Raw genomic sequence first — 20,312 nt, 5'->3', positions numbered from 1 at the left:
GAAGTGAAAGTGAAGATAATTATCGTTATATCTAAGTATTTACCTAACTTGTCATATCTCGGCTTTCACCTTTGCAGCTCTATACTTTCTAATAATTCTGAGAATTTACTAAGTTATGGGGTATTTGCCAATAGATACTTGTAAATGCGATTATCGTACGAAATGAAAACGTGATATTTCGTTGCAAAAGTTACTTGTCAGCGGTTGAAGGCGAAGGACTAATAGTTTCAATGTCTACGCTAGTTTCCAGACATTTAAGAACATAATGCCTTTGTGAATCTACGCTCTGATTTACCAAATGAAACAGTTAAAAAAAAGAAAACATTTGAGTAACAAAAAAAGAAATGATGGATCGTATATATTACGAATAATGTCGCCAGTGGTCTTTCTATTCCGGGCTAAAATTCACCACGATACCTATACTTTCAAAAATAATCCACCGATAATCCTTTAATTAAACTTGATCGTACGAGTGACTGTTGAGTTGACTACCTCGAAGTGTCGAGTTGGCTCATCGGAAAACACCGTGTATCGCGATTTGATTTGCGCATGCGGGGATGATTCGGGCTAATGTGACGTCTCTATGTAAAATCTCTTGAAAGAAACGGGAGAAAGATAATCTATTTAAACATATGAACCGTCTGAAATCCGCTATGTTATATAATACATATTGACAAAACACGAACCTTAAATTCGCATTCTTTTTAAACATGAATTGTCCGAGTGTGGTTTCAGCTCCTGTCGAAAACTTCATATCCTCGTCGTTCGGATTTCAACCGGGCATTGGTCAGAAGGAATTGGCGACGAGGATGGCTTGCCGGCACCGGGCCCTCGCCTGCTCCACCCTCTCCGCCAGCGTCTCCTCCTTCACCGCCGCCCTCACCATGGCCAGGTCCATCTCCATCAGCCGCAGCACCCTGAACAGCTCCGTCACCACCCTCTCCTCCACCTCCCCTCCCTCCCGCAGCGCCTCCGCCTCCTCCCTCGCCCTCCCCGCCACCATCTCCCCGGCCTTCGCCAGCAGGTCCGCCGACCCGAACTCCCGCCCCATCAGCCCCTCCAGCTTCTCCAGGAAGTCCGCGATCGCGTGGCCCTTGGGCCTCGACGTGTCGATCACCTTCGTCCGCCTCCACCCGACCTCCATGTTCGGCGGCTCCGGCCGGGACAGGGAGGGGCGGGGCCGGCGGTCGCGGACGATCTCGGAGCGGCGCCGCCGCTCGATGGGGAACTTGTCGGGGGCGATGGTGGCGTCGGAGGTCGGGGAAGGGGAGGGGAAGTCCGGCGGGGCGGAATCATCGGAGGTGCATTTGAGGGTGAGGAGACGGCGGCTGCGGTGAGGGCGATGGAGTGACCGGGGCGGCGAGAGAAGGGGAGTGGAGTTGCAGAGGGAGCGGAGCTGAGCGGCCATGGGAGAAGAGCTTGGGAAGCTTTCGAGGAAGAAGGAGAAGGAGATGGATAAGCTTTTCGGGATATTTTCATTCAGTTAAATATTTAGTTATTTTCGGCAATAATTTGTCATAAAACAAATTACTGATAACGTAGATTTTGTCCCCACTTGATGTCATAAACATTTTAATACTAATCGAAATTACTTTTTCGTGGGTTAATACCATGAATCCCAAACTGGTATGCCTATGACAAGTTTATCTCAATTAATTTTTTGACCACCAAAAATTTCAAATCGGTATATTTGTTATAAATTTACTCCAAATTAATTTTTTTGACTATCAAAAACTTCAAATCGGTAAGCTTGTGATAAAGTTACCATACGTTAAATTGAATTAATACCACGAAAAATCACATGTGATAAACGGAGGGGTAAAATCCCAAATTAGTACACCCGTCAACTATTTCGTGTCATTCAACTCAGCAATTTGATGGTAAAATTTCACACAAATTAACTGAGGATAAATTTATCACAGTTGTACCGGTTTTTTGTTTTTTGCGATAAAAAAATTAGTTTGAAATAAATTTATCACAAATATATTACTTTGGAGTTTTTCGTAGTATCAACAATTTACTAAAGGGAGAATGGTACTTATTTTTTCCATATAAAAATGCAAGTTGCTGTATATTATGAATTAAGTTATTCAAATTATTTTTCGACTTTTTCTATTGTTCAAAACTAATTTTTCTGTTATCAGTGATTAATAGTTTTACAAAGTAATTAGTTAACTCCCAGGGTCCAAAGTAAATTTTTTTTTTCTGGAAGGTCCAAAGTAAATTTAGTAGGTGAGTTTTAATTGAGATTAGTGACTCATTAAAGTAGAAAAGTGGATCGAAATATATCATAAGAAATACCTCATTCAAATTGAATGCTAATTTTCTCATTTTTGTTGTTGTCCTTTTTAAGGTTCAATTTGAAGTCAATAATTTGAAAAAAAAAATTCTAATTTTTATCATGTAACAAAAAAAACAATCTCGCTATCTACAAAAATGTTTTAGTAGGTGATAATGGCGATAAAATTACGAAAATACTATTCAAACTGTTGATTTTTACAAAACAAATGAACCCTAAAGTTTTGCAGATATGGCTGTGGTGCCGGCCGACATTGCATTCATGACGATAGAGCTCGTAATTAAAGTCCCAAGTCGGATGTCAACAAAAGCTAATTTTCTAAAATGTAAACTCGTTTGATTCATAGAGAGTACAACAAAATTGGGGAAAAAAAAATTACCAAAATTTTTTTAAAAAAAAATTGGACAAAAAATATGAAAGTTTAAAGACCAAAATATAAGAATTAAGAGCACATCATGGTCTAATTTGTAGGAGCTCTTCTTTCTTTACAGGCAACAAAATTTCCCTCGTCCGCTCACTGTTCGGGTGCTCACCGCGGCGCGCATATGCGCCGCGTCCCGCCGGCTTGCGCCCCCGCGGATCGGGCTCGAGGGGAAGGGAATAGGCGGCGGATCGGACGATGGCGAAGACCGCGCTCGGATGCGAACCGGTGGTCGGGACTCTGACCTCGTCGAAGAAGAAGGAGTACAGGGTCACCAACAGGCTCCAGGAGGGGAAGCGCCCCCTCTACGCCGTCGTCTTCAACTTCATAGACTCCCGCTACTTCAATGTCTTCGCCACCGTCGGCGGCAACCGTGTACTCCCCAAGCTCTCAGCTTTATGGGTTTTTGTCTCTCCTCGAGCAATCTGCAGCAGCTTAGCTAAACTGGGTTTTTCGTGGCATTTTTAATTTTGACCTGGTCAATACAATTTGGGTAGGACAATCGTTTAGAGACAATTACTTTGGCGCAAAAAAGTGGTTTACTTGTTCTGTTCTTTGTTTTTCCCAGGTTACTGTCTATCAGTGTCTCGAAGGGGGAGTAATAGCTGTGTTGCAGTCATACATTGATGAAGATGTAAGGCCAAACAACTTGTAGTGATATTTCTCCGGTGCTTTACCCTTTGTGGATAAAATGTGCATTCCGTATGAATAAGCTATCTAATGGAGCTTTGGGACTTCCATGTGCTATGTAGATCAGAAGGACGAGTCGTTTTACACGGTCAGCTGGGCGTGCAATATCGATAGAGCCCCGTTTGTGGTGGCTGGAGGAATCAATGGTATCATCCGTGTGATTGATGCTGGCAATGAGAAGATACACAGGGTACTTTTATTTCCTTATTTATGAACCATATAAAGCTACGCAATCTCGCCATGAATACGAATAAAGTCATTCTCTTGAAGATCCATACATGATTTTGTAGCCCTGTTGGAGCTTAAAAATCCGTCAGACGACCGTACTCATTGCCAATAATTCACGAAAGATAGTTGTTTTATGGAGGAATGGAGATACTTATTTGCTCTTCATTTATCTTTCCTATGTCATTCCTGTGCAGAGTTTTGTAGGCCATGGGGATTCGATAAATGAAATCAGGACTCAACCGTTGAAACCATCCCTCATCGTGTCTGCTAGCAAAGTAATGTCACAGATCTCTGTATTTTGCACGTCTGGAATTCTTTTTCTTCTAGTCTAATTGGTTAGTGTCCTACGGAAAAAAAATCTTTTCTTGCAAGATTAAGTCTTGACCTGCCAAGGATCCCGTGTAACCTGTACATTATGCTGGTTATTGCTTTTGACCTTGATCTGAATTGTCCAGGATGAATCCGTTAGGCTCTGGAATGTTCATACAGGAATTTGTATCCTGATATTTGCTGGAGCCGGGGGTCATCGCAATGAAGTTTTGAGTGTGGTAAGTCTCGACTGCATAGATTCTTATGTTCTATTCTTCTGCAGGCCCCAAGAGTCAAAAGAGAATTGAAGAAATCTATTTACTTATTCTTTTGCTATGTTGTTGCGGCATTATGTTGGCTTTTGTAGGACTTCCATCCTTCCGACATGTACCGTATTGCAAGTTGTGGTATGGACAACACGGTTAAAATCTGGTCAATGAAAGGTAAAGTTTGTGCTGGCTATGTACAGTTTGCTTCTAGTTGGCGATGCTTAAAAACACAGGACCTCTATACGTTGCACATGAAAATCTTTAGACGGACGATGCATTTTTTAGGGTTGGTTGCTTTTGATTTAAGGAGAAATATGTTCCTACTGTTGTATACTGATGGATCTAACATTAAATGAGTTGTTGTACCGCATAGAGATAGCAGCTCTTAAGCTTAAAGGAAGTTATATTTGCCGGCTAGTGTTGTGCATTCTTCCAGTTTCGTAAGAAGTTGTAGAGATTGCGGCTCATGCTGGTACACTTCTTATGTAGTTTATTTGTCCTATTTCATAGGAATTTTTGAGCTCGTGTAAATGTTTAATCGCAATCTAGTGAACTCTGCCTGGACCTTTAAGCCCACTTGATCATTTTATTGACCTTGCTGCAGAGTTCTGGACATATGTGGAGAAGTCATCTACATGGACCGATCTTCCTTCGAAGTTTCCCACAAAATACGTGCAGTTTCCAGTGAGGAGCTTTTCTAGTTAATTTTGTTTGCTGCATGACAACGTGTTGTTTAATCTGACATGTTTGTAATAATATTTCAGGTGTTCATAGCTCCAATTCATTCAAACTATGTTGACTGCAACAGGTGGCTTGGTGATTTTGTTCTGTCAAAGGTAAAGTCCTTGATTAAGCTAGCCAATATGAACCTTTGATCAGAGTCTCAAGGATCTTCCTTTCTCAGCCTTTGGAATGTCTTCACTGGGCATCACTATCAATTAAAATGCACCCTTATCATTTGTGTTGCATTTTCTGTTGCGAAAACAATGAAATGAGATAAGAGAGCTTGGGAGCATGCTCTTCTTTTTCTCGATAATCTTTCACTTTGCGAGTGTGGACTTCATGGTCACATATGGTCAAAGCTTTTGAGCCTGGTTCTCTATATTAGAGTCATTTTCGTGTTTTTCTCTTCACCCTCTCTCTTTGAACTCTATTTGATTTGATTTTCTTTGATCAATTTTTACATTATCGTGCAAATTCTAATCTATTGGACAGTGTGCTTATTTTTTTCCCCTTGTGCCTCTAGAGTGTTGACAATGAGATTGTGCTTTGGGAACCTAAAATGAAGGAACAATCTCCAGGGGAGGTTAGATCGTGCATCCTGAAATGATTTTCCCTCTAAATCAATAGAAAACTTGATCATTGAATTATTTCTCTATATGGTGGGCTCAGGGATCAGTGGATATCCTTCAGAAATATCCAGTTCCAGAGTGTGACATTTGGTTCATCAAATTTTCCTGCGACTTTCATTATAACTCGATTGCTATAGGTACCTTAAAGCCCATCATCCTCCAGCTTCGGCATATTTGAGTTCCATTTGCAATCTTACAGCTCCTTTAATTTGCTTTTATCACTTCGCGGTCAATAATCTTTAGCATAAGTATATACTACTGATCTAGTCATGCTTCACTTACTTTCTTGGATTCAACAAGTGTATTTAACTTTCGAGATTTTAGTCGACAAGGGAAATCACTTTTGTCTTGATCACATACCAGGAAATAGGGAAGGGAAGATCTTCGTATGGGAGCTGCAGAGTAGCCCTCCTGTTCTAATCGCAAAGTATGGATGGCTTCGCTTTGTTTTCGTTTATCCTTGTTTTAGGAATTCGTGATTGGCACTTGTATCTTTATCCCCACTGCTCAATCATGTGTCAGGCTGTCTCATGCTCAATCAAAATCCCCAATCAGACAGACTGCCATGTCATTTGACGGGAGGTAACTTAGATCTATCATGACGAGGAAATGCCAGGAATCTCTCTTATGGTTTTGACTTCTCAGAGGTTTTTTGTTCTTTCACAGCACAATCCTGAGCTGCTGCGAGGATGGTACCATATGGCGCTGGGACGCAATTGCAGCATCACCGTCCTAAACCTTCTATGGGACAGAGAGTGGGAAAAGTCGTTTTGTAATTTGTGAATCCCTCTTGTGTGGGCATGTCCTCTATTATGCATCCGCTAAACAGGAGCTCCTTCAAACTCTTAGTATGATGGAGACTCAAATAGCATCACCGCACAGATGCGAGTGGACAACTGCTTCTTGGTAATGAGGAGAGTAAGTAGGTGATTTGGTTGTGCATCAGTCTGAACGATTTATAAAGTTACTTTTTGGTGTCAAATGAACTCTGAATCATTTCAGTTCGCAAACTGAGATTTTTACCCTAGAAGCATGCAGTTTAATCTACCATCACTTCCCTGAGTGGGGCCTCCGCCCAATGCACTTTTGTTAAGACGAGAATGAACAAAGCCACAGGTCAAGAGCACCGAAAGATGAACGAACTCGCGTCCGTGATAAGACACGGTCGTGTTGGCTTACATTTATTGTGTAGGGCAGGTACAACCGTATCGGGCCAATTACAAAGAACAACCATCTAATCTTCACCGGATGTAATTTCTCCCTCGTTGGTAGGCTCTTTGCAAATATAGCCAGCCCGATTGTAAGCGACAAACTGTGCCCAAATTTACTATTACACGATCAAATACCTAATATAGGCAATGTATAATTATTCAGTAAGTAATCGGGATATAGGGATGCCAGAGACGCCGGCCCAGAAGAACTTCTCTCTTTTGAATGCCGTTAAGTGCCAGAAATATAGCTGTGCACGCTGAAGCAAAAGGATCTCACAGATTTTGAGAAAATCCCACTTGATCTCATTCTCCAGAAGAACGGAACATGGTGTATAAGGAGAAACATAAGGACAAAACTGAACCTATTACAAGTGGTTCCTTTATGTCTCGGGACACGGTCCTTGTCATGACAAAATTCTGTATACGGATCAGACATCTTACTTTGCCCGATTGCTATTCCACACATAAACTGGACATGTACGGGGCAACATATTTGTATACTGTACACAAAAGAATGGGCATATACTATACACTTGAGCTCCTCTTCCGTCAAAATTGCAAAGCAAGGGAGTGAAAGTGTTGATTAAATATTCGTCCTCAATTGCTTCAATAATCTCTGGATATGTTCAAGATTCTGAGTGAGTTGTTCAACATCGGCGATATGTTGGGTAGAAGCACCTGAATTACCCAAAGCAGTCAGGAGAGCAGTGCACTTAGCTTGCGACTCTAAAACTGTCTCCTCAAGTGAAGCCACTGTTGAGGGAACCGTAGGAGGATCGTTAGTCATATAAGATGGAGAAGCAAGACTGATGCTGGCAGCACTGCTACCCCGGCTGAGTATGCCTGGAGTAAGGATCCTTTCGAGACCCTGACTTCCTGCAAATCATTAGTTCTGAAATCAACACGAGCACGTCCAAAAAATGGTGCAAGCAAACCATGTGCCCATGTAACATTGCATGATACAGCCTGGTTCAGCCCTAAAGATTCATGCCTTAATTAGATATTGCCCAATTTCAAACTATAAGATAAGCTATGCGAGTTCTCTGAGAATACCAGCATTTAGAAGCAGGACTCGAGAGGATGATAAAGATGCCACACTAATGTGTACACAAAAATGACGTGCATACTTCTATCACAAAGCAATACACTAGTTTCCGCCTAGAATTTTTAACTACTAGGATTTCAGAAATCGATCTAGCTCGTTTTGTCAAAGCGGCATCCTAGATGCTACTCTCGAAGATTCTGGATAGTCTGATCCACAGGTTCATTTTTTGATAACCAATGGTTCAGAGCCCCGACCCCCCCATTTATCCTCTATTTTACAACTTGGTACAGGTAGGACTTCTGTAGCACGATGAGATAGAGTCCAAGATAAATTGCGGATTTCCAAACATAATGACCTCTTCTTGCCTCTTGCCACGTCCCATCTTAAAAAACCCCCTAAAAACATCCCTTTTCTTAAGAGAGAGAGAGAGAAGCGTTGCATAATAACCAAAATAAAAAGATGATAGTATGACTCCTGAGAAGGAAAATCTGAAGGGAAAATAACACAAACAGTCCTTGAACTTTGACTCAATATGCAATTTAGTTCCTGAACTTTTAATTTGTTCAATGTAGTCTCTAAACTTTAACCCAATGTTCAATGTAGTCCGTGAACTTTCAATTTGTTTAATGTGATCCCTGAACTTTTGGTACATGCTCAATATAGTCTCCGAACTTTATAAAAATGTTCAATGTAATCCTTCCATTAATTCAAGTTCATGGACTATATTGTACATTTTCATGTAGTTCAGGGACTAAATTGAACATGTACCAAAAGTTCAGGGATCACATTGAACATTAAGCTAAAGTTCATGGACTACATTGAATAAATTAAAAGTTCATGGACCAAATTGCACATTGAGCCAAAGTTCAAGGACTGTTTGTGTCATTATCCCAAATCTGAATAATATATGCTCCAGAGGACTTCAATTAATATTACCAAGGTTGCTTAGCTGGTCTATGGCAGCTTGACCAACAGAATCTTCCAGCTTCAGCACACGCAGGACTCCAGCAGTAATTCGTCCCATCGAATCAATTTCAGATTTGCACAGAAAGGCGAGATGTTTAAGCTCATCCCGGGAGACAACTACTTCAATCTGGAAAAAAGGGCTTCTCAGCAGAAAAGTATGGAAAACAGAAAGAGACGTGGTTCAGTATATTTACCGGTTTCTTGACTGAAAACTTCAAATTTTCAACCATCCACTTGGCCATTTCACTATCTGCATCATCCTCGGAGATTACCATGCGAACTTCAAGATTTATCCCCTCGTTCATTTGAAAATTTTGTTTAATCCCATTTGAATGTACACCAGCTACAAGGATTTCCCCCTGGTATTGGGGCTTCAGGGTCTGCAGGCCTTCAATATCTATCTGCAAGGGCAATCAGAGTCGTTGGCAACATAACAAACTTCATGCAGATTTTCCAAAAGCTGTCCACCAGTTTCGATAATCATAACTGAAATAAACAATATAACAACGGATAGAAAATGTCGATCCACCTACCGGCCCATTTATGGCCCATTTAAACACTAAATCATTTTCTGTGATTTTGAGCCAAAGTGATTTCCCAACTCTCAAATACTTATCAAACTTAGATGTTCTGATGATAATTTGTGCCATTCGAACATCTTTAATCTAAAACAGACTTCCCCTTTAATGCATTAGGACCAGTCCACTGTGAATTTACTCATGTTCGTAATAAAAGGTATGAGGAACATACCGTCTTCCTATGGACTAGGATGGATCCAAATTTAAGGAAATTTCAAGAATGATAAAAAGTACAAGCACATAAGAAGCTGACCTGATCTAAGTCTTCCCATATAAAACTGATAGTTAAAGGAAACAGATGGCTACAGCTTCAGATAAAGCAAGATGACCTCACATGTAACAGACAAATGTAAGCATCAAGTGACAAGACACAGAGACTGGACCAAGTTCGTTTTTAACACTAAACTTTGATAGCTACATTATGCAATATACATGTAAAAAGGCATAATTCCAAGCACTGCACCTAGAAAGTTTAGATAAGATTTCTCAGGTGCATCATGACCCAACAGACAAGTTTTGGTATTTTCTCAAAAGTACTTACCCAGCCAATGTTGGCAAGAAAGGCTTGAATCAAACAGGATTGCAAGAAAATATTAAAGTAAATAATGGTTATTAATTTTCCTTCAGCTAGCAACTAAAAGCTCATTGATAAACTAAAACTGTCGGTACAAGTTGAAAAATCCATATTTTTACTTACAATGACTGACTCCAAAGGCAACTTCCACGCTGGATTAGATCTTTGTTTGCAACTAATTCCGTTCTTCGATTCGCTTTTAGCTTCTATTCGCAAACACTTAAAAGACGTGTGCCAAGACCTCTCTTCTCGTCCGACATCTGTGAGATCGTTATACTGCCAACTTTCGGCCATCTCTTGAGGACCTTCTAAAGCAAAAAGCCAGTCTTTCAACTCTACAGATATGTCAAAATTATCTGGCTTTGCTGAGTGCAGAAAACCATTGTCTTTTCCATCTCCTGAAATTCCAACACGGCAGATAGACTAGATATAAGTCAAGTGCCGTAATTATGAGTAAAAAAAAATGATATGGTAAAAGGATAACCAATTGCAAAATCTTTTCATACTCTTTTCTAGATCATCTGCATTAAGTGGTGATGCCTTAAATAGTTTGGCTAGAGGCCCGGAGGACAAATTATCCAACCCTTTCAACAGTCCTTCTCCAGGACCACCATCTGGACCAAGTATTCCAAATCGATGCAGCAGGGACTCGGCATAGTTCATTCCACCACCAAGGCGAACACCAGAAATGAGAGCTGACACATTTAAACTACGACACTCTATGTCATCCTCATCGAATGGAATCACTTGCACAGTACTTATGTCGAGAAATGGAACTGGATACGGTTGATACTTGCTTTTGTTATTTATCCACAAGACAGCTCTTAGTTTAGGGGTTTCACTCCCCATAACCAGATTACCATTGTCCTCAGTACTCAACACCAAGCCATTCTCATCACCCAAATTTCTCGGAGTATCTACACAATCGACCTGAATGCTCTCCCACCGTAAAGTGGATGAAACAGCAATGGCACCTCCAAGGGTTACATGAGAAACTTTGATGAAAATATTATCTCCAATGAATTGAACCAGTGGCATGTCCTCCATCACCAAGGAAGAAGACTCCAGAAATCTAAGCTGCAGATCCTTTACAGCTAAACTCACAGCAGTGTCACTGGGAACCCTGTCCACTAGCCTTCTACTAACAGCTTCAGTTCTCAATTTCCTTGCTCTGCTGTTTCTTCCAACTAGAGCAATCTTTTCACTGATTCTTCCAATATAGGCGTAGAGATCCAGCACAAAGAACAACTGCTCAACAGAAGTGTTGGATAGATACTGTTGGCATGCAACTCCCACTCTAACAATCCCACCTGGAGGAGGGACATCTGTCAAGGGTTTCCCATCAGAAGTAGCCGTTGCTGCTTCAAAGCGAGCATCTTTAACCTCAACACATGGCCACGAATCTGATGTATTGTTACGAGAATGCGGTGCTTCGATGACAGCAGCACATGCTTCTAGAGACAAACACACCAGTGATGCTTCAGTGATCCATTTCTTCTGGCTAGCATCAACGGGTTGGTCATCCCATAAACAAAAGCAAGCAGGATCCTTTTCCAGGTTCAGTAGCTGCGTTTTCAGACAAGGTGATTCTGAAAATGATAAGTTTTCAATACGAAGCTTTGCTCCAGTCAAAGATTTCTGGACAATGTCTTTCCCGTTCTCAGAAGTTAAATAGTTCCCAAACTCCAACGGAACTGTAAGTTCTAACTCCTTGAGCGTAAATGAAAGGGAGTTTATGGAAGAATCAGGTAAAACAGCTCCTGGACTCACAATAATTCCATCTGCCAAAAAGGAACATATCCTTAAACAGGAATCTTCCTGAAGAAAGATCTGCCAAAGAATGGTTCAAGTCATACTTTAGAAATACTAAGGTCTATCTGCACCTGCGGCAAGTAAACTATTGAAGGCAAAGTATAGACGATTGATGAATACCATGAGAGGCTGACAGTTGATGACTGTCTCAGTTGCAAAGGAGGGTGGGGCAGGGGATGGATTGACCTGGAGAGAATACAAGCATATCAAAGGAACACCTACACTTCTCTGCCATTCATGTTCTCCCAAAGGATAAATTGGAGGACAAAAATTTTTAGCTGCAAGAAAAAAAAAGCCAACTTAAAATGACAACTAACAACCTGATGTCCATGATAATCTGCCGAGTACATGATAAAATTAACTGATACCAAAGTCAGGAATGTCCTCAATATCTTTTGCAACAGTCAGCATTGATGGTTGAACCAAAGTGCATGGAGGGCGTGAAAAGGTGTCCCTGCAATATATTTCCTAATATAAGGCACCGTTTTGATCATCCAAAAGTACGTTAAATCGACTTAGGGACACAAGACATCATTCAAGCACTCAGTCATTTTTTGGAATAGAATTGAAGGAAATAAATTGTTTTGCAAGAGTAAAATTAAAGGTGAAGAAATTTTCCCTTGTTTGGGAAGTGAGGGAAAATGGACAAAGTAATTGTGCCTTATTTTCTCCCCATCCCTCAATTTACCTCTCCTGTTCTACTCTCCCAAACAAGGCCTTAAGTTCCATACCGCAAATTTATCCTTCTCCATACTTGAAAGAAATATTAACAGCATCTATTCTTAAACTAAGACCGGAAGTATTAAAGGAATTTTGAAGACATCAGTAAGAAAATTTCGAACACGTTATTTTTTCAATTCAAGGCAAAATGAGTTTGAGGATTGTCATTGTGTATTTCCTGTTTCCAAAACCATATGAAGAAAGTCAACAATGTAAGTCTGACTGAAGGGTAGATTTACTTTCAGAATATGTTATGGCAAATGCCAAATGGTGTCAAAACCGCCGACACAAGGAATTGAAGCTCCACCTTTATCTAGCATGTCAACTGTGAAAGTTGAATAGCATTTCACAACAGAAACATTCCTCCAAGAAGCTATTTGCAACAAAAATTATTCAACAAAATACAGGAGCTAACCTTAAGAAAAGACCACCAACCATCAATCTTGTCAAGTTATTGGCACTTTCTCCATCTGAGACACTAGCCTGCAGGGTCCAACATAAAATATATAATTGCAGACCGGCTTTAAGGCAAGCAATCCAATATAAGATCTATGAAGAATGGACAGAAACGGGCTGTTATACTTATCTATACAGGAAAAGGAAAAAAATTCTACATTTAGTCATGCACTTAAGAAATAACTAGAAAATCTCACAGAACAAATAAAAATAGAAGTGCCCGCATCCTAAAAACACACACCCTGAAATGTTGAAGTGAAACTTTCAAGAACCTGTTGAACAATTTGCCAAACACAGACATGCTTCAACGAAAATGTGAAATAATTAGTTCATGGGAAAGGTCTAGAACTTATTTTGTCAAATGTTTAATGTGTGACTTCCTTTTGTCGCCAATTATAGCACATTACTTGTTGCTCCCCCTTTTAACAAAAGATTGGTCTGGTCCTGAAGTTTTTCAGCTAGATGAGAGCCATAACATCTAACAACATCCATCTCCAAAATGCTATAACTTTACACTACACTTGACTTCAAAAGGCTGAATTTTGCAGAAAATTCAGCCCATTTTGACAAAATACAGAAGCCTTCATTGATTGAGCAATTCCAATCACACTTAAGCTTTAAACAGTAAATACTTAATTAGACACACCAACAGCACCAGTTCCCTAGAATTGTCAATGCAATGTTATTTAATAAACTCCTCAAATTGCCGATTCAAGATATTTTCTCTGCAAATGTACAAGACAACTTAGACAAAAGAACATGAAAAATAGAAGGAAAACAATTAAAGTTGCAACGAGGTTCTCATACTTGTTCAATATCAACAATTAGAGACCACAATGCCTAGAGTTCAATTGTTATGTCATTTCTCACAATAAGAGTACTTTGCTAGATTGAATTTCAGCTTGCGTTATGCAATGAAGAAATGGCATCTCTAAATATAAAATCTAATGTGAAAGAAAAACAAGAAAATAATTGTAGTGCCACAAGACATACTCGAGAAAAATGGAGTGATTGCATCAAAAGTTCCAGCTGAAACCCTGCAAGTAGATATGAATGTAAGAATTATCTTAAGTTGAAAGAGAACGCCTAAAGCTGAAACGCCATTAGACTTGAGTCGACATTTCTGAGAAAACTTAGATAGGAAAAGAATTAAAGGGTTGTAGCAGAACGAACCAGCATCTTTAATGCATAAAAAAATGTGGTCCACTATAATTGATACGAGAGAGTGACCAGCTGCTTCTACAGATCGCTGTCAAGATAATATATGAAAGAAGAGATGGAGATTTTCAGCAGAGAGTAGCAACAGTCTCAAGCTTACTCAAAATGGTAGTGGTGAAATCTAAAACCTGTTGAGCCTTTAAATCCACATCTCCTCTATTGAGGCAGATGTACAGTCCAGTCAAGAAACGGAGAAGAGCACGAAGTCCTGCTCATATGATGCTAGATATCAACTCCAGCTATTTATGAGACAAGCATCACCAGGGAATAAGATCCAAGAAAAGAAAACCTAAGATACCTGGTTCACTTAGTGCAGGACAAACAGCTTCTGTAATATGTAACTGAACCTCAAGACCAAGAGGTGTATTTAGTTCTGTCCTCTTCACTGTGATCTATCATAAAGTCATAGAAAATGCATCAACATTTTAATTGTCGCACAAATTACCTTGTTAAACTCACAGAGTCAATATACGATATAAGGGAAAAATATTCATCAATTTCTAGCAAAGACAAAGTCAAAGTCGTATTACATAAGCCTCTCCCGATATTCCTTCAATAAAACGCTCCCCACCAAAGAAAACTCGCTTTGCCCCATCATCATCTCTTAGATCTGCTCCTTCTTGTGCACGTGCCAGATTGGCCTCCGAAAACATATCGGGATGAGGAAGAAGATCGATAGATAAAGATTCCCATTCAAGTTTCTGCTCAATGATCACCAAGCATCATTAGCCATCAGAGTAGAATGCACTACCACATCTTTGATCTTTGGGGGGAAAAATTGAAAGTGCTTACTTGAAACAGATAACATCCTAAGCTTTCAAAATTATTGAAAAAAGTGTATATGAATGCACACAAGAGCATTTGAGCTCACACAAACACAAGTACTTGTAAATACGGGCACTTCAGATTCAGAACATTCAATAGCTACATCTAACCATATGCCTATAAATACAGCAAACAAGTTCAGATGATAATCTCATACATAACACCCTTCGACAAAATTACAGAACAAGCTGTGCACTGCATTTGCATCTGGAGATGATTTAAGTAAGCAAATTACCTTGAATACATATATATATTTACTGTTACTGAAAAATTCACGTGCTTCCTTGAGATTAACAACCTGCAATAGTATTGTCAGAATCGGCATGAAACATGTAAAGCCAATTATAAATTATTTATACAAGCAGACCACCTGCCAGTTTTCGTTCGTGGTGTACAGAAGAAGATTGCGTATAGTTATAGATGCCAAAGGTGATGCCCTGTGTATACAACAAGTAATTAGCATTGACAAGCGCCAAAAACACATGCCAATCCAGAATGAAGATAAAGAAAGATTGGAAATGGTTGGGATTAGCACTAGTCAGAGATAACATGAAGCAAATCCATTTAGAGTTTATAGACCATAAATCAGAAGATTTTATCCCAAATAGCCAAACAAATATCTCCAGGGAACTCTGAGAAGTGGTAAGCAGCAGGTTATTCTATTTCCAACATTTGAGATAGAAGTAACAACAAAAGAAAAATACCCGAACATACCGAGTTAACAAAAAAATTAAGTGGAGGGCACAAATTGGGAAGAAAAGATAGTCAAGCGTCACCAGTGAACTTCAATAGTTGAGTAAAATCTACATATGCAGATCTCGACACCAAAAAAAAATTTCTTTATACAAACTGCATCTGACACATTGCATATTCTTGTCCACATTTACATTGCCACTCCCACTCTCCTACAACCTATCACCATTATAAACTGAGAGCTCAGCATCATTTGATCGAGCTGGAAACGGGAAGTCCTTTCGCCTATTACATGAACTATAAGGTCACACCATCAACAGATGAGCACCATCATTTTGGAAATAGGCTGTGTCTACATGTTTCATTTCACAGTCAATCCACGTGTCACGAAGTAACCTGGAATGATTATGTCAAGACACCATAATATGGCATGTCATCAGAAGCATATAATGAGCTGCTATGTGATGCCTTCAGCATGATGAGAATAGAAAATATATTATTAGTTCAATTGAATTTTGTCTAGGATCAATAGTTGTATCAAGAATAATCTTTCAGTAAACACCTAGAAAGAAGTACGTGAGTGGATATATATTAAGCACACAGTCCTTTATTTTAATATTTTGAACAAAACTTTCCTAAGACGTGAGACATTTAAGACAAAAAGTTGAAGGCACCGCTTATTTAAATTGATAATTTACATGCCGTGTAGTCAATAATCTACTTTTCTTGAAAAATATTATTGCCTTCTCAAGTGATAAGTTTGGAAGTCCAAAATTTACTTGTAAGACACCAAATTAACACATGATCGATCGACATGATTTTGACATGTAAAAGGTTACTAGAGAACACTTCTTGGTAAATCCATGTTAAGATGCACCTTTTTACTTTCAAGTTCAAAAATCAACATGTGTATTGGATAGAAATCAGATTGTACAGAAAAATATATATTTTCAACACGGATATGATTACTGCGGATCTAAACATGTCCTGTCAAGATCAAGTTGTGTTCTCAACGCATGTGTCTTGGATAAAAGTTAAATTTAGTACAGAAAAATATATATTTTCAACACAATTATGATTACTGTGGATCTAAATTTGCTAATTTTGTGTCAAGATCAAGTTGTGTTCTCATGTAATGCACAATAATATTCCGCGTTGTGCTGGGCCAAGGATTGCCTAATATAGGCAAATTAATAATTATTAAATAACTACACAAAAATGAAGGGAGGTACATAAAAACAAGTGCTTAAAGGTCGGAGTGGCTGATGAAGTGATCTTGTGAGAGTAGGTTTTCGAACCAACTCTGGGTAAACCATCCCATTTTAATGATATAGATTGTATTCCAGAAACAAGTAATTTCCGGTCATGGATAAGTTCTGCACTATACCTCCCAAGGAAAAACAATAACTCACCATGCGGCTCCTCCTTGACTCTTGCCACCTCCACGAGTTTCAAGAAGAAGATTGACAGTGGTAACCTCCAAAGTCATTCCATCTGCAATCTAGAAATTCAGAAGCACAAAGTAAATATATTTTGGAGCAGTATTTCTACATTCAGCAACATTCATAAGCAACTTAAGCGCTCAAGTAGCATGGATCTATAGAGACCTTCGGCTGAATGTGATGAAGGTGGATCTAGAGAGATGGAAAATCAAGTATCTCAGAAAGTTGACTTAGTGCTACAAAGAGAATACCAGGCAGGAGAGGGAAAGAAGGGCATGGAAACATAAAGGACAAAAGGAATTCATTCTATACAAGGGAATGAGATGCACAGCCATAAATCAGGGCACGTTCACGGAGAAGAAATAAAGACACAGAAAAACCCAGCCCACAACACCCCCCCCCCAACAAAAAAAAAAAAAAACACTATGAGCTCACATTCTAGACTTGTCGTTTGTCATGAAATGAAAAGCTTTTGGCCATGGGCACCTCGCCTGATTTTAGATCGCAAAATAACTTAAGTAAGATGCTGTTTTAGAATCCTGCGCTAATCATGCACATAATAGCCAAATGCAGTCAGGAAGTGAGAAGTTGGAGTACGCCAATAAGTCATGTCCAATTACTCCAAACAAAGAAGTACTTGAATGCTAGGAGAACTTTTGTAATCAAAGCAAGCCTGACCTTATCAGCAAATCCGTAACCACTACTCCATCCAGAGCCAGCAGATGATGGTGTACTGCAGAAGAATTGAAGTCAAAACAGTGAAGTCATCTGCAAAACCAAGATCGACAGGAAGCATGATGCAATATCTCATGCCTAATGACGTCCACATTACCTACATGAAGTCCTAGACACATCAGCATCCGGATTCTCCTCCAGAACCAGATCAAGCCTGTCAATTTGCACCACAATTGGCTCCACCTGGACGTTGCTTACCGATGGAAGCTGTAGGAAAACAAATCAAACAACTCGAGTTAACTGTAAACGAGACTCCACTGAACCCGAAAACTTCCTAATCCAGGGGTTTTAAATATAAAACTAGTTGTTAAAGGATTGCCAGGGCACCCAGTGAACAGCAATCTCTTAGACTTCCATTGTAGTAAACATAGCAATTTCCATTTCATTTGTCCTGCTTCTTCAAACATCTCTAGTAATCGAACAACAGATAGACAAGCAACTCCAAATACAAAAAAAAAAAAAAAAACAGGTCCAAAGAAGAGAAAACTTACGATTATCGTCAACTTGCCAACCTTGGCCGTCGTCACATTCAATGCCGGCGGCAGTCCAACACTCGAATGCAGAGCATCTCCATTGATATCTAAAAATGCCGAAGGAGATCGTCAATCCACCAGCTCATCACGCAGCATTCCAACAATCCATACCAAAGCGATTGGCACTCACACACTCAACAAAACCAGCAAAATCAAGACATACAAACACTGAATTGATCCGATACAGCACAATTGCCAAGCGGCGAACAGCCATTTCCATCGATCGCGGCATCAAAACGAATTGGAGCAGAACTCCGCAACGTGACACGAGGAGAAAGTACGGGGGAGATTACCTAGATTGGAGAGCTGAACGGTGCGACCTTGCAGCCGGAACTGATCTCTGGAGAAGGACTTGAGCCAGTACTTGAGAGTGTACTCCAAGGCCCGAGCCAGTATCGACTCCATCGCTCCGAGCTCCGCCGCGATCGCCGCCGGCGAGGAACCTCCGCGCGCTCCGGGGAACTTCCGGATCCGCGATCGGGCATCCAACCGGAGACCTAATCGGGTTCGGGCTGAGGGGGTTGGGGAGGGGAGGGGAGGGGAGGGAGGATCCGGAGGCGAGAATGCTTCCCCCGAAACGTCTGGTTTTTCAGGAGAAGAAATGAGATTCTCTCTCTCTACCTTTCTCTCTCTTCTGATCTCTCAGCTGGCTAGCTGGCAGGTTAGAATCTCGGAACAGTGGGAGAAAGGGCGGGGGGAAGGGAGGGAAAAGGGATGGGGGGCTCCGAGGCACGTGCGGGGTGGGCGGCACGTGAGGGGGAGAATGGGTTCGGACCACTTTAACAGTCTGAAGAGGAAGCAGCGCGTTGGATCGCGGGGGATTTTGTCAGGAGGGAGGATTTGTCGGTTTTGTCTGCGCTCCTTTTGGTTAAAAAAGAAGGAGAAGAAGAAGGAAAAAGTGAAAATTGATGCAGGGAAGATAAGATCTGGGTGGGATAGTGGGTCGTATCATGGCTAACTCTCGAAAGAACCATCAGCCTGGAGGCTAATTTCAATTCTGCTTCGTCTCGACTCTCATTCTGTTCCCAAGTTTATCAACCAGTCAGAAAACCGTTACCAGTTTTTTCAGGATTATCGTTATCAGGAAGCCGCTATTATTATATACGAAGTAATGGGTGTTGATAAAAGACGTAGATCTTGATAATGAATTTCGAACTGACCTTACTAATGATAATTTGGAAAAATCGGCAGCGATTTTTTAATGCACTAACAGATTTAGGATTGCAATGAAAGTTGAGAGTTTTTTTTTTCGGACAAGAAAAAAATGAGTTCAAGACGGAATTAGGATTAAACCTAAAATTGTTGATTTTAGGGGATTAGGGCTAGCATCGTATCGGGTGATTATAATCATCTTAGATGGTACAAACATAACTTACTCATTTAACCACCTAGCTATTTTTATTGAACTTACGTTTCGAATCAACATCCCGATGATGCGGTGATACCACGTAAGCACAAAGTATATATTTTCTAGAGCAGCCTTTTCTTAGTCAGCATTGGGGTTTATACTAGAAATGTGCACATTTTGCTTCGGCCGTATGGCGTCAACTCCACTTTTTTCGATAACTGGGCTGCTGCAATTGTGGGGTTTATTTTAGCAGTAGATGACGAGGAGTTGTCGGGAATAATTAGCGTACAGTGATGCTCCCCTCCCTTTACCGATTCGAATTAATTATTGGGACCTGTATGTATGGCCCTCGAACGTTAGCTTCGAACGTTAGCTTTTCTATTTATCAAAGTGAGTCCCTTTAATTTGGACCGTACAAGTGCGCGACTTTAAAAGAGCATTGATTTTACTCAAATCAAAATATTTTTCATGAAAATCATTTTAAATTTTTTTAAAATTTTCATTTATTTGGTAGTTTAAAGAAATTAATTTACTTTTTTTTTGGCTAGAAAATTAATTTACTTCTTATTAGAAGAGAGAGTCGTTTTA

General features: G+C 40.1%; 3 protein-coding genes and 1 long non-coding RNA gene across 7 annotated transcripts; 1 reads left to right on the top strand and 3 right to left on the bottom strand.

Annotated features, from left to right (window-relative positions):
• Positions 1 to 330: 330 nt before the first annotated feature.
• Positions 331 to 1,469, bottom strand: LOC115666018 (protein CHLORORESPIRATORY REDUCTION 41, chloroplastic). The gene has a single exon (XM_030587823.2). The coding sequence runs from the start codon at positions 1,406 to 1,408 to the stop codon at positions 788 to 790; it is 621 nt and encodes a 206-aa protein (XP_030443683.2). The 5' UTR covers positions 1,409 to 1,469; the 3' UTR covers positions 331 to 787.
• Positions 1,470 to 2,757: 1,288 nt separating this feature from the next.
• On the top strand, positions 2,758 to 6,627 carry LOC115663440 (polycomb group protein FIE1). Its single transcript, XM_030585437.2, has 13 exons — positions 2,758 to 3,095; positions 3,289 to 3,354; positions 3,478 to 3,600; positions 3,833 to 3,913; positions 4,094 to 4,186; positions 4,315 to 4,390; positions 4,821 to 4,900; positions 4,981 to 5,052; positions 5,463 to 5,522; positions 5,609 to 5,705; positions 5,932 to 5,995; positions 6,091 to 6,150; positions 6,235 to 6,627. The coding sequence occupies exons 1-13, from the start codon at positions 2,919 to 2,921 to the stop codon at positions 6,302 to 6,304; spliced, it is 1,119 nt and encodes a 372-aa protein (XP_030441297.1). The 5' UTR covers positions 2,758 to 2,918; the 3' UTR covers positions 6,305 to 6,627.
• Positions 6,628 to 7,112: 485 nt separating this feature from the next.
• Positions 7,113 to 18,896, bottom strand: LOC115663413 (uncharacterized). Of its 4 annotated transcripts, XM_030585413.2 has the most exons (20): positions 18,670 to 18,896; positions 18,335 to 18,423; positions 17,941 to 18,050; positions 17,787 to 17,841; positions 17,079 to 17,167; positions 15,344 to 15,410; positions 15,209 to 15,271; positions 14,679 to 14,849; positions 14,447 to 14,540; positions 14,277 to 14,356; positions 14,104 to 14,179; positions 13,924 to 13,967; positions 12,890 to 12,957; positions 12,123 to 12,208; positions 11,875 to 12,032; positions 10,449 to 11,772; positions 10,066 to 10,340; positions 8,985 to 9,191; positions 8,761 to 8,917; positions 7,113 to 7,655 (listed from the first exon to the last, which is right to left on the bottom strand). In XM_030585413.2, exons 1-20 carry the CDS (start codon positions 18,779 to 18,781, stop codon positions 7,363 to 7,365), a joined length of 3,618 nt encoding a protein of 1,205 aa, XP_030441273.1. In that variant the 5' UTR covers positions 18,782 to 18,896; the 3' UTR covers positions 7,113 to 7,362. The 4 variants fall into 4 exon arrangements, with proteins under 4 accessions (XP_030441273.1, XP_030441280.1, XP_030441286.1 ...); XM_030585420.2 differs by lacking the exons at positions 18,335 to 18,423; positions 18,670 to 18,896 and having other exon boundaries at positions 17,945 to 18,046; XM_030585426.2 differs by lacking the exons at positions 18,335 to 18,423; positions 18,670 to 18,896 and having other exon boundaries at positions 17,079 to 17,160; positions 17,945 to 18,046.
• Positions 15,727 to 17,072, bottom strand: LOC130138124 (uncharacterized). Its single transcript, XR_008816533.1, has 2 exons — positions 16,316 to 17,072; positions 15,727 to 16,271 (listed from the first exon to the last, which is right to left on the bottom strand). It is a non-coding gene; the product is annotated as an uncharacterized LOC130138124 (long non-coding RNA).
• Positions 18,897 to 20,312: the final 1,416 nt, after the last annotated feature.

Source organism: Syzygium oleosum, unplaced genomic scaffold (genome assembly GCF_021117445.2).
Source record: "Syzygium oleosum isolate NSW1041296 unplaced genomic scaffold, Sole_v2.1 Sole_v2.05, whole genome shotgun sequence".
NCBI classification, from domain to species: domain Eukaryota; kingdom Viridiplantae; phylum Streptophyta; class Magnoliopsida; order Myrtales; family Myrtaceae; genus Syzygium; species Syzygium oleosum.
Note: the sequence above shows the minus strand (reverse complement) of the source record. Positions and strands in the feature narration are given on the sequence as shown.